This window comes from Trichechus manatus, unplaced genomic scaffold (assembly GCF_000243295.1).
Source record: "Trichechus manatus latirostris isolate Lorelei unplaced genomic scaffold, TriManLat1.0 scaffold00069, whole genome shotgun sequence".
In the NCBI taxonomy this organism is placed as follows: domain Eukaryota; kingdom Metazoa; phylum Chordata; class Mammalia; order Sirenia; family Trichechidae; genus Trichechus; species Trichechus manatus.
In genome coordinates, this window is record NW_004444005.1 from 8,612,527 (window position 1) to 8,626,184 (window position 13,658).

A 13,658-nucleotide genomic window follows, 5' to 3' on the forward strand; every position below is an offset into this window, starting at 1 on the left:
CAGGACGAGGGGTCAGGGGAATGGCCAAGGGCAGGGCTGGGGGAGAAGCTGAGGCCGACGGCACTGCTGGAGTGGGCAACCGTGGATGGATGTGAGAGGTGCAGGACGAGGGGTCACAGGATGTGACTGGGGATGGGGGACAGAGGGTCAAGACACTGCTGCCAGAGCAGCTGGGTCAGCAACAGGCCCTCCTGAGACGAGCCCTGAGGTCCCTCTTGAACCTGCCGAGTGGGAGGCATGTGTGGGACATCCAAGCAGATATGCTGGCACATCCATACACGCACAGTCTAAGCATCCAAGCCCTGCAGCACTGACTTTTGGGACCTTCTGGAGAGTATCTGCCCCACCTCCCACTGGAGTCCATGCTTGGAGGCCAGGTGCTGAGCGGCCAGTCTCCACCCTCCCACCTCCGAGTGCTGCAGGATCACAGAGGGAAGACGGTCATGTGATGACAGAGTGATAAATCCACAAGCCAAGAAATGCCAAGGATTGCCGGCAACCTCCCGGAGCTGGGAGAGAGGAAAGGAACAGGCTGTCCCTCAGATCCTTTGGAGGGAGCACAGCCCTGTGGACACTTTGATCTCTGACTCCCAGCCTCCACACTGTGAGAAGAAAGCTCTGTGGTTATAAGCCACCCAATTTGTGGTACTTGGCTGCAGTGGCCCCAAGACACTCATACACTGCAGGTCTCCTTTCCCCTACCTCGGCCACCTGGACAGCCTATAATAACTAAACTCGTTTCTGCAGAGTCGATTCTGACTCGTAGTAACCCTACAGGACACAGGAGAACTGCCCCATAGGGTTTCCAAGGCTGTCATCTTTACAGAAGAAGACTGCCACATCTTTCTCCATTGGAGCAGCTGGTGGGTTCAAACCACCTACCTTCCAGTTAGCAGCTGAGTGCTTAACCACTGAACCACCAGAGCCCCTGCCTGGATGTCAGAGATGCCCAAATGTTGGCAAGAGAGCTGGACTAGAACAGCCAGGGCCGGCTTCACAGGTGTGAGACCTGTGCAGTCACACAAGGCTCCCACGCTCAGAAGGGCCCCAAGCTTGTTGGCTGTTGTTGCTGTCATTCTGAACGTCTTAATAATTTCTGAACAAGGGACATCGAATTTTCATTTTGGACTGGGCCCCACAAATCATGCAGTCAGTCCTGCAGCCAGCACTGGTCAGAGCTACTCAAGTATCAGAGGCCACCAGCGAGCGACACTTCTGTTGTTATCTAGAAAGAAGAGGTGCATCTGGACACAATGTGACACTTTTCTGCCCCAGTAACCACATTATCAGGAGGGACCAGTCCCTGGAGAAGGACATCACGCTTGGTAAAGTAGACCGTCAGCGAAAAAGAGGAAGACCCTCAATGAGATGGACTGACGCAGTGGCTGCAATAGTGGGGTCAAGCCTAACGATTGTGAGGATGGTGCAGGACCCGGCAGTGCTTCGTTCTGTTGTACGTAGGGTCGCTATGAGTTGGAGCCAACTAGATGGCACCGAACAACAATTATGTTCTACGCACTTGTTGGGGACACAACGGGGGCACACACTCACGTGAGGGAAATGGTGAAGTGGAAGCGCTGCCGCAGGCCGCGGAAGGTGACGAAGGACTGAGGTGGGAAGCTCCTGGTGGTCACCTCACAGTAAGGCTTCTCATATTCGCCGGGAGGGCACACGCAGTGGAAGCCGCCGATCAGCAGGTTCACACAGGTGCCCCCGTTTTTGCACACTCCGTTGGCACAGCGGCCCGAGCGCACATTCACCTCACAGTGCTCCCCTGCAGGAGAGAGGAGAGGACACAGCCAGAGGTCACACAAGTGGCCAAGGGAGGGACAGGCCAGCCCCTCGTGGCCCCCAGAACACTCAAGCTGTAAGTCAGCTGCAGAAAGAAAACACAGCTCTGGTGTGAGGTCTGCGATGCAAGTGTTAACTCTCCTGGAAGCACAGCAGAGTCGGGCTGCAGTTATACGTATGTTGTTTTTCTCATGGTAACAATGGCACCCAGTGCCTGGAGGGTAATCGAACAGAACCGAGGACAAGTGGCTGGGGTGGGCTGGTGGGCTTCCAAGAAGCACTTGAGAATGGAATGTGTCAGGTGACTGATTCAGCACTGACCCCATCCCCACTGACACCATCCCCGTCCCAAGCCTCTGGGTTCTCCGTATTCCAGGAGGCAAAGAGACTATGCCGCAATGAACATTTCTCAGTATCCAACCCCATTCTGAACATCCTACTGGCTGAGTTGGACTCTCTCTTACAAACAAATTACCTAGAAACAGACAAGAGGGCCTCCGGCCTCCCTCCCTACACCCGTGCCACCATAATCACATGAACACATCCGAGCCTTGTCCGAGACTCTGGAGTGGGCCGTGATCAGACTGGACCAGAGGGCCACCTTCTGGGGCAGCCTTCCTGCTGTGCCCCCACCCCACCCTCTGCCTCTCATGGAGACCTCCTGCACAGCCCGCCAACACTGGACTTCAATGTTTTTAAGCATGTCCATCTCTCCACCTGCCTGGGAGCTCACTGAGGGCAGGGACCACTGTGTTCCAATGTCCGCCCCCCCGACCCCCAGGGCCTAATGCCTCCTGCTTCCCACAGATACCGACTGGGGAGCCCACAGCTGACCGCCTCTTCCTCCTGAGGCTCCATCAGAGCAGGGTGCTGGGAACTTGGCCTGCTGGGAGGGTCCTAGTGCTCGCCAAAAGATAAAGGGTCTCCCCCGAGGCAGCTGGGGGGGGTTGCACACAGAACCAATCAATTCTGAATGGCACCCGGAGACCAGCCACCATGTCGGCCAGCAGCTGCTGGGCAGAGCAGTCCTTGCTTCTTGGGGTGGGCATAACAGCTCCCATGCCGGCACAGCTAGGACCCACCTCCTCCGCCTCCAACATGCAGGGTGGACACCAGCCAGAACTGCCTCACAGACCATCAGGGGCTTCAGATAATCGGAAAATTCCCCAGGTCACAGCAAAACTCTTTGTCAGCCCCTGGTTTTTAAATGACTGTATTTGCAAATAAAACTATTATAGCCACATACTAAAAAACTCAAACCACAAAAAGCACGGCATGAAGAGTAAAAGTCTTCAACAGTGTCCTGCGTGCCCTTCCAGAAAATAAGTACGTAGGGTGGCCTACACGTGTATCTTGTCTACCTTGCCTGCGGCCTGCCCACCTGACTCAACGATGTATCCTGGGGAGCTTCCTGGAAGCCCAAGGGAGGGTTCCTTGAAGGGCTGCACAGTACTGCATTGGAAGAGTGCTTCAATATCTAAATCAGCTGTTTCTCATCGTATTATTGATGGACATGTAGGCTGTTTAGGCTTCTCTTACTGCAGATGACTTTGTAATAACGACAATCACACTGACGTGTGCGCACACACACTCTCACACCCACGGCTCACACACACATTCAGTTGCTCACACAGCAGTCAGTGCCCCGGGCCTCTTCTCCGGGGGGGCGGCCTGCAGCCTTCACCTTAAATTCTTGTACTAACAGTCAACGCCTAGCTTACGGCGCATTTCTCCTTCTTCATACACGGCAGGTTCTTCAGTTTCTACCTGAACAATGCATGTGCCGTTTGGAAATGTTTGCTTTCACAGCCCCAGCTTAGCCAGGTGCTGGTCAGGCAGAGAATATTCCCGAAAACAAAGCTGCAAGTGGGGGGACAGGGCGGGCTGTGCTCACCTCCCCGTGAAGGCAAACAAAGGGAGGCCTCCGCGGGGGCATGGCTCTTCCCACACTCCTTCCTTCCACTGCGTCCCAGAATCTCCATTAACGCCAAGTTCAAGTCCAGGCTTTGGTCCAAGTGTTCAAACTTTCACCCTTGATAAAAGCAGAGCTCGGCCCACTTCCCCCACCAGCTCCAACCACACCGCCTCCAAAATACCACCTTCTCCTTCAACTGGGAAGTCTGCACTCCCGCCGCCCTCCCTTAAGCACCGGAGGATACCGTTTCCTCACATCTACAATTTCCTCTACAGGCGGCCTGCTGCCTGGGACCAAAGACAGGAAGGCCTTGAGTGATGAAAGCCTTCGTTCATTGGTTCTTCGGGTCGTAAATTTGGAATTCACAGCTGGTAGTCCTGTTCCCACAAGCCCTGGTGGGGCAGTGGTTAAGTGCTCAGCTGCTAACCGAAAGGTGGGCCGTTCAAAACCACCAGCCGCTCCTTGGAAACCCTTTGGGGCGGTTCTACTCTGTCCTATGGGGTCGTTGTGAGTCGGAATCAACTCAACAGCAGTGGGTTTGGTTTTGCGCTTAGTCCCATTTCCAAGCACAGTCTTCAGTGGCCACAGGGAAACCCTTCTCCTCAGGCTGAGCCTCCGAAAGCGAGAAGGGTGGAACCACTGACTCCCCCTGCCTCACGGCGCTGAGGCTTCAAGGGACACGCTGTGTATGACAGGCCACCTTTGAAGCGTCTGGGTTTCCCACTGACAGCGAGGCCGGCATATGTCTGTTGCTCTGCTTGGACGCCCTTGCTACTTTAAGTGTGTGGTAAATCAGGCTAAGTCTCTATGAAGTTTTGCTTTTTGTTACCATGATGGATTTTCTTTTCTTTTTTTAACTTCCAGTTGGTGGCCCTGTGCATTTGTACTAAAATTACAATTGTGGTCAGTCTTTGCCTCTGCAAACCCAGAGCCCCAGGCCACCTTCCCTGTGGGGTGCGCAGTACTAAAATCACAATCTGCAAACCCAGAGCTCCGGGCCACCTTCCCTGTGGGGCGCGCTGTACTAAAATCACAATCTGCAAACCCAGAGCTCCGGGCCACCTTCCCTGTGGGATGCGCTGTACTAAAATCACTCCCTGCGAGCATGGAGCTCCGGGCCACCTTCCCTGTGGGGTGTGCTGTACTAAAGTCACACCCTGTAAGCACGGAGCTCCGGGCCACCTTCCCTGTGGGATGCGCTGTACTAAAATCACTCCCTGTGAGCATGGAGCTCCGGGCCACCTTCCCTGTGGGATGCGCTGTACTAAAATCACTCCCTGCGAGCACGGAGCTCTGGGCCACCTTCCCTGCAGGTGCCTCTTCCCGAGCTTCTGAGCCCTCAGGACAGGCTCCTCCCACCTCATCATGTAAGGGGACACCTGGGGCCCTGGCATGGGCCAGCTCCTCCTGCCTCGACAGCTCCCCTCACCCCTACAACAGCCATATCCAGTACTTCGCCCCCGTCTCTCTCGAGGCACCTCCGTCCTTGAATCGGGGTCCTCACTTCCACAAGCCCATTCTCTTCCAGGTTGATCTGGGGGAGGGGCTCCATCACCAGGCAGGGAGGCAAGCTGGGAGCTTGGAGGCACCCCACTCCCTCCTCCCCTCATACCCATCTAACTCCAGAGTCCTGTGTCCCTGTGTCCACTACCCCGTCCACTCCCAGTCTATGTCGCCTCCCCACGTCCATTGCACAACACCGGTGACCACCTCATGGGTCCCCTGCACCCATCCAGCTGCCCACTGAAGAGCAAATCTGCTTGTTTTTCACACAGGACCAGAGAGACCTTTTCAAATGTTGACCCTAGAACTCCCATTGCTCCAGTGGGGACCCTTACCACATGCCCAGCTCCATCCCCAACACACTCCCCCCTGCCCCACGCCCTCCCATGTGGCCACGTGGTTTCTCTCCTCCAGGGCTGCAGGGAGGGTTCGACGGAGTAACATACATGGTACGCAGTAAGACTGTAGATGTTCCCCACCATCAGCAGCAATGACCCAGCGGTGGACATCAATTCATCCTTACTCGGTGTCCTCTCTTCTGTTTGTCCCCTGGCCACGCCTGTCCTCTAACTCAGGAACTCGCCCTCAGGGACACCTTTGCCTGCCCACCTGACCAGGCCCAGAGCGCCCACAGCAGCCTCTGATGGATGAGGACCTTCCCTCTCTAGAGCGCTCGCTGTGGCTCCAGGCTCACATCCACCTATGGGACTGCTGGTGAACATCCATCTCCCCCAGCCTCTGTGAGGGCAGGGACAGGGCAGGGTTGGCTCTGAGGCCGCGCCCAGGATGCTCAGCACCCAGAGGGCAAAAGCCTGGCGCCAACAGGTTCTCAAGAAATGCTTGAGAAGTGAAGTCATAAGTGCCGGCATTTTCCCCAGTCCCAGCCAATGATTAATGCTTGTATTTAATCCATGCAGTCACAAAACTGACATAATTCACATATTTGATTCAAACAATGCAGGAATTATATTGATGCAATGGGTGAGGAATTAATTTTACAGTTAAAAATGCAGTTTTTAAAAAAGGCGGTGAGAACTGAGTGTTCAGGTTTCAGATGAACTGGGCCTGCCTGGGAAAGGGTCTCATCTCAGGGTTCTGGCATCTTCACTCAGGCCAACTCCCCGGTCCCCTGAAGGCTCCTTCTCAAGGTCTGCTACCAAGTCTACACCCAACGATGCTTCCTGTGCAGACACTCCAGCTCCTCTGTTTGCAGTGTCCAGTAATTCACTAATGCTTTTCCTTAAACTTAGTTTAATGCAGCGGCGTGCCGGCAACCAGCTCCCTGATTTGTAGCACTTGCCAATTTCGGTGGTGTGAATACTCCCGCTACGGCCAATTTCAAGCCACCCACGTGACATTACTGACCGGGAAGTAGAGAAGCCATGTGAAAGGAGAATTTTTAATTATTAAAGCCATCTTACTCAAAACCAAACCCATCGCTTTCAAGCAGATTCCAACTCATGGCTACCCTACAGGACGGAGCAGAACTGCGCCATAGGGTTTCCAAGGCTGTAATTTTTACGGAAGCAGACTGCCACATCTTCCTCCCACAGAGCGGCTGGTGAGTTCAAACTGCCGACCTTTTGGTTAGCGAGAATGCGTAACCACTGAGCCACCAAGGCACCCTGAAGTCATCTTAGGGAAGGTAGATAACTGGGATCAAATTTATAAGAAGCTCTCTATCCCTAATTATTTAATACTGCTCTTAAACACCGTTTTAATGAAATAAAAGGTCTCAGGTGTGCTTACTATCAAGCTTTCACTTCGTTTTTCCTTTTCTAGGAATTCTTACTCAAAATAAGTTCGGAGTTCTCTGTTGTTGTTAGGTGCCATCCAGTCGGTTCCGACGCATATGGACCCTAGGTACCACAGAAGGACGACACTGAGATCTCTGTACATACCAGTATTTTGCTTGGAGTCAAACGCTGGCTCTGAGTCATCCTATTGTTGTCAGCGGTCGCTGAGTCAGCCCCCCCCCCGACACATGGAGACTCCATGCACACGGCATGAAACACGGCCAGTTCTGCACCATCCCCGTGATTGGTTGGGGTAAGGACCATTGTGATCCCCAAGGTTTTCACTGGCTGATTTCCAGGAGATGGCCAGGCCTTTCTTCCTAGTCCATCTTAGTCTGGAACTCCGCTGAAACCTGTCGGGTATCACAGCAACAGGAAAGCCTCCACTGACAGAGGGTGGCGGTTGAGCGTGAAGTGCACTGGTCGGGAATTGAAGCCAGTTCTCCTGCGTGGGAGGTGGGAATTCCACCACTGAACCACCACGGACCCCACGAGTTGTTTTACACCTGGGCAAACTCCCCACTGTCCTACTAAGCACCCCCAGCCCCCTAAACCAAGGGCCAAGCTGACAGCCGTACTCAATAATAAATGCGGCCCGTCGCAAACCCCTAGGCCACAGCCGGGGCTCTCAGCCCCTCAATATGACGGACACAGGGCTCAGCCTCCTTGCCATGGCTGCAAATGTGGCACCCCAAAGAGAAATTTTGGAAAGAAACCCCTACACCAATTTTTAACTGTGAAATAAACGCTCTAGGAGCCATGGCCCCTCTGGCCCCCAAGGCCTCACACATGTCCTCATCGGAGGAGCGAGGGCTCTCTCAGCCCCAGAAACGGCCCAACAGAGGCTTGGGAGACCCAGGGTCCCAGCCAGGGGACCCCTCAGGGCACAGGGTGGGGCCTGGATGCTAGGTGCCAGATGTGCACCCTGCCAGGCGTCGACCTGGTGATAAGGAGGACCTGGCAGGGTACAGGGTTCGGGCTGATCGGGGACAGAGGTCTAGAAGGCGGTGGGACTATCCCAGCAGGTCCGGGAGAGGGCCCAGACAAGGGTGCTGCTGACGGGGACTGGGAGGAGGCTGATTCCTGAGTCAGCCAAGCAGAAGCTCAGAATTTGCCCTGGGAGCTGCAGGGAGAACAGAGGTGCAGAGAGCCCCAGGGGCCCCCAGAGGGGCAGAGCCAGGCCAAGGCCCTCAGGGATGAGAGAAGAGCGGGATGGGCCCCAGGAGGAAAACCGCCTATAAAGGTTTGATGACTTAAGTGTTTAAATAAATAAAAGATAATTAATCCCTTCCTAGTGCTAAGAAAGCTATGAACTAGAAAAACTAGAATTTCCAAGGCAGTGAGGGTGCAACTCGAGCAGAGGCATAAAAGGCACTTTGAAGCCTGAAGTTTACTCAGAATCAAGATCAGTATGGAATGCAGAACTCAGACGTAAGGACAGTGGCAGAGCCAGAGAGCACTGAGCGTGGGACAATTTCATCAGGTGGTGACCAGGCCAGTAGCAGGCTTGGGGGTTAGCGAAACACAAAGACAGCAAACCCGGAGACAAGCCCAATACCCATCAAGGAGCTCAGTCATGACATTCGGTGTTAAGATACAGAAAAAACATGGAAAGGCCTCTTGCATATTAACAAAGCAGACACCTTCCAACAGTGGTTTAAGTCAAAAGATTTGCCACCAGAAGAAAGATTTGAGGAAAGGAGGAGGGGAAATTCCAGGCTTTCAGAAAAGAGGGTACGTCAGAAATTATTAAACTTTGTGAAACTTTGCCTATCCATCCATCCATCCATCCATCCATCCATCCATCCATCCATCCGTCATTCCATCATCCATCCATCCATCCATCCATCATTCCATCATCCATCCATCCATCCATCCATCATTCCATCATTCATCCATCCATCCATCCATCATTCCATCATCCATCTATCCATCATTCCATCCATTCATCCATCATCCATTCATCTATCCATTCATTTAACCATACATCATCCATCCATCCATCATTCCACCCATCTTTCCATCCATTCATTCATAATCCATTTATCTAGCCATCTATCATCCACCCATCCTCCATCCATTCATTCATCCAGCCATAGTCTATCCATCTATTCCTCCATCCTCCATCTATCCATCCATCCACCCTCCCACCCACCCATCTACCCATCCATCCATCCAATAAATTGCCCAGCATGGGCCATTTTCTAGGCATAGGGTTGCTATGAGTTGGAATCGACTTGATGGCAACACATCGGGGTTACAAGCGTGAAGATAACAAAGACCCCTGCCCTTATGGTGTTTCCATCTGGGTAAAAAATGTCAAATGTTCATGAAAACCTAAAAGATGCACTAAAAATCTTAGAGCAGATGGGGAAAGTGGAAAGGGAAGTCCTGAAGCCATGTTGGTGTGAGACTGAAGGGAGAAGGCAGTTAGGCTGTGGAACTCAGGCAGGGCAGCCGATCGAGGTCTGGGAAAGTGGGCACAGCTAAGGCTGAATCTGGACGTGGGGCTCCTCGCCAGCCTCTGCCCACCCCGCCACATCGCAACCAGACCTAAGAAATTACCTCCAGTCCCCCAAAACACACTCATGCATCACATACACACGTACATACCCACACTTGTGCACATGTATGCCCACATACCACATGTGCACACACACGTATATACCCACACACCTCATGTACATAGACACACACACCCACACTGGTTCACATACACACACATGGCACGCTTACACAACATACACACAGATGCACACATGCATTTACACCTCACACACGTGTGCCTTACACGCCCACTCAGCTGGTCAAAGGAGCCGAGCAGCGCCCCTCCCGAGGCTGACCGTACACAAACCCCTCTTCGCAGCTGCCTCTGGTGCCAGGTCCCGGGCCTCTGGGGCCCCACTTGTGAGAAGAGACACACGGCAAAGGCCTGGCTGAGGTCCATGCCAGCGAGCAGGACCCTCTCCATACAGGAGCTGGTCCATCCCATGCATACCCTGATGCCAGGTCTAGGATGCCACCTCCTCCAGGGAGGGGGCGGGGGGATGCCCACGGTTCCCACCTCTGGACGGCCCCAGGCCAGCATGGCCCCCCGGCATGGGGTGGCACAGAAAAGCCCCAGGTAACCACGGCCTGGGGGCAGGTCATGCAGAGTGTCCGTCTCTGGTCAGGACCCTGCCTCTTCCACGGGCTTCAGAGCCCATGTGGCCAGCAGGGAGGCCTCGGCTACCAGGCCCTCGGGCCAGCGACAGCTGCAGAGGGGGACACCTCAGCTGGTAGAGCTCCACAAGGCAACAGCAGACAGACAGAGATAGAGACAGACAGAAAGCCTGGATGCCCTGGTGACCAGCTCCCCACTTTGGGGATGAAGAAATCAGAACAATCATTCTGCATGGAAGTCTAGTAAAGCTGGTTATCCGATAACCTACAAGCTGTACAGGTGAGTGACTCAGGGCTCAGTGTACAGGTGAATGGTTAGGGCTCAGTGTACAGGTAAATGACTCAGGGCTCAATATACAGGTGAATGGCTCAGGGCTCAGTGTACAAGTGACTGACTCAGGGCTCAGTGTACAGGTGACTGACTCAGAGCTCAGTGTACAGGTGACTGACTCAGGGCTCAGTGTACAGGTGACTGACTCAGGGCTCAGTGTACAGGTGAATGGCTCAGAGCTCAGTGTACAGGTGAATGGCTCAGGGCTCAGAGAGGGCGGGGAACTCGTGCAGGTCCCACACCTGCAGGGCGGGGGCGTATGCTGAACCCAGCCCTCATACCTATCAGTCCTGAGCTCAAAGTGGGGGTCCAGAGAGTGAGGGTCGCCTTCGCTGCCTCCTGGGATCAGGGCCCTTCACACTGTCACTGTACAAGGGGCTGGGGCCCCCGGGTAGGATTATAGGGGCTTTAGCACCCCTTTCTACCAAGCCCCCCGACATCACTGCCAAACCATAGAGAGGCTACAGGCAGTGCGGCCTCGGGCCCTGACCCAGAGCCTCAGTTTCCCGAAAAGAACCGCTCTGCGGAGGCCGGGAAACTGTCTCTCGCCATGGCACTATCCTAGCTCCTAAGAGGCTGAAGCCACGGTAAATAAGCTGCTTCCGTGAATCTCTGGGGAGCCGTTACCGTTATTCTCTGCTATCCACCTGAATCCGCCCCATAGTGGGAGTCTGGGGCCTCACCTGTTTGTCCCTTCACCCCCACAGCTCCTCTCCCCCATACCTCCTTGTCAGCTGCCATCACGTGGGCCCCAATTCAGGACAACTCCATGCACAATGGACTGTTGTGAGCCAGAGTTTTCACTGCCTGATTCTGGGAAGATCACCAGGCCTTTCTTCTTAGTCTTAGTCTGGAAACTCTGCTGAAACCTGTTCAACATCATGGCAACACGCCAGCCTCCACTGACTGCCCATGAGGTGCACGGGCTGGGATTTGAACCTGGGTCTCCCACACGGGAGGCAAGAATTTTACCAGGGAGCCACAATGTCCCCACCTCCCCTCCCTTAGGTCCCTTTAACCCTCCGGGCCCCCCTGTTTCTGCTCCCTGCACCTCCTCCTCCCCTGGGGAGTTTTAAGCTTTGTTTGACTTTCTCACCTCTTGCTGACTTGCTCTGCCCACAGCTTGAAGCCCCTGGCAGTCTCTGCCCAGACCACACCCGCGGGCAGCCCTCCTTCCAGGGGCCAGCCCTCCTGCCTCACCTGGCACGGCTACCAGGAAGGACCTTTGCAGCCGAAGCCCAGACACCTGCCCCGGGCAGGGCAGGGGGCTGGCGGAGGGGCGGCAGGAAGTGAGGGACCAGGAGCGGCCTGACCACCTGGGCTGGCTTACCGGGATGACTTCTTGATTGTCTCTGAAGCTAATTCCCAGAACCCTAGACACACCCATTTTTTAAAATAAAAATAAAACACGCATTCCAGCACCCAAGAAAACTCACTCCTGGGTCACTCGCTGCCTTGGATCCTCTTCGGGAGTTACCTGTCACCTTGCTGAACGGGAATAATCAGTGCGTATCTGACACTCTCTGGGTGCCCCAGGCAGCTGAGAGCCCAAGGGTCCCCGCAGGCCCGCGGGTCCAGTACTCCCACCCTGTGAGTCACATTCGGGAGACACACCCTTTTAGCAAATGGGCGCTCACCCCAACCTCCCCCTCCACCATTTACAGCTGGGGGACCAAGAAAACAACTAACCTTCAGTGAGCTAGGAGTCTCTGAGTGGTACAAACGGTTAAGTGCTCGGCTGCTAACCAAAAGGTTGGAGGTTCAAGTCAGCCCAGAAGTGCCTTGGAAGAAAGGCCTGGCGATCTACTTCCAAAAAACTAGCCATCAAAAACCCTATGGAGCACAGTTCTACTCTGACCCACACGAGGTCACCATGAGTTGGAGGTGACTCTATGGTAACTGGTTTACAATGGGCTAAACGGTGGCCCCCAAGAAGATACACCGACATCCCAGTCTTTGGAACCTGAATATTATTTTATATGGCAAAAGATGTGATTGCGTGAAGGATCCTGGCAGTCAGGGCTTATCTGCGTGGCCCTAAAGGCAATCGTGTGTGTCCTGATAAGAGCGGGGAAGAGGGAGATTTGAGAGGGAGAAGGAGGCCGTGTGACCACGAGGCAGAGATTGGGGTGAGGCGGCCACAAGCCAAGGAACACCAGGGCCACCAGAAAGTGGAAGACAAGGAGGGATTGTTCTCCAGAGCCTCCGGAGAGAGCAGGGCTCTGCCGACACCTTGATTTCAGACTTCTAGCCTCCAAAACTGTGAGAGAATAAATTTCTGTTTTTGTAAGCCACCAGATGTGTGGTACTTTGTTACAACAGCCACAGGTACATAAAAACCTTAAACATACAAACCCTAAACACACCCCGAAACTGCTCCGAGTCAGCCGAGATCTTTCTCTGGGCTGGACACTTCTTCAGAGACACCAGCAGCCTATAAGCCTTCCCAGCATCTCCCAAACCTCAACACACTGAAGTAGGTGAAGATAAAGGACCCGCTTGTTCTGTGCCTTCCCGGCCCCCGGCTGCCAGTGGAGTGAGGCCCAGAAGGAGCTAAATAAAAAGCCCCCCGCTCCCCCCTGGGGCACAGGTGGACGTCAGAGGCCACGGGTGTTTTGGTTGCCAGCCAGAGGGCACAACATCACTGCCCAGGTGTGGCCACACCTGGGCAGGGACAAACCCGTGACCGCCAGGGACGTGGGCACCCAGGGTGGGCCTGGGGCCTCTGATCCCATCTCGGCTCCCCAGCGAGGCACCTCCAGCCCCCCAGAAGGGTGAGTAAAATACCTGGGAACAAGGCAGGCTCCTCTGAGCCGAGGGACAGCCCAGGGACACAGCTCTCCTCTGGAAGGACGCTGAGGGCAGCTAGGGGGCAGCCGGGGCACAAGACGAGGCAGAGGCCAGGGGAGGGTCCTTCACGAAGCCCCAGGGCCAGACCATAAGCTAAGAGGCCCACTGAAGTGCCCGTGTGCCCAGGACCTCTGCAGCCAACCACTGGGGTGGGGGGACACCTTGTCCCAGAGGGTTCCTGCCTCGGGAAAGGTGCCAACGGAGTGGAGATTTGGACGGAGGGAGAGAGGGCGGCCTGGAAAGGTGTCCTAGAGAGAGGGTGGGTGGGAGGAGACGGGCCTGGGCCAGCACCCCGGGGGAGAGGGAGCTG

At 54.7% G+C, this 13,658-nt stretch overlaps 1 protein-coding gene across 1 annotated transcript in view; it reads right to left on the reverse strand.

Moving 5' to 3' along the window:
• Nucleotides 1–13,658, reverse strand: part of CELSR1 (cadherin EGF LAG seven-pass G-type receptor 1) — a 194,138-nt gene that overhangs the window by 88,472 nt on the left and 92,008 nt on the right. The window contains exon 7 of the mRNA XM_004380065.1: nt 1,552–1,774. Coding sequence (XP_004380122.1) covers nt 1,552–1,774 — 223 coding nt within the window. The remainder of the gene's footprint in view (nt 1–1,551; nt 1,775–13,658) is intronic.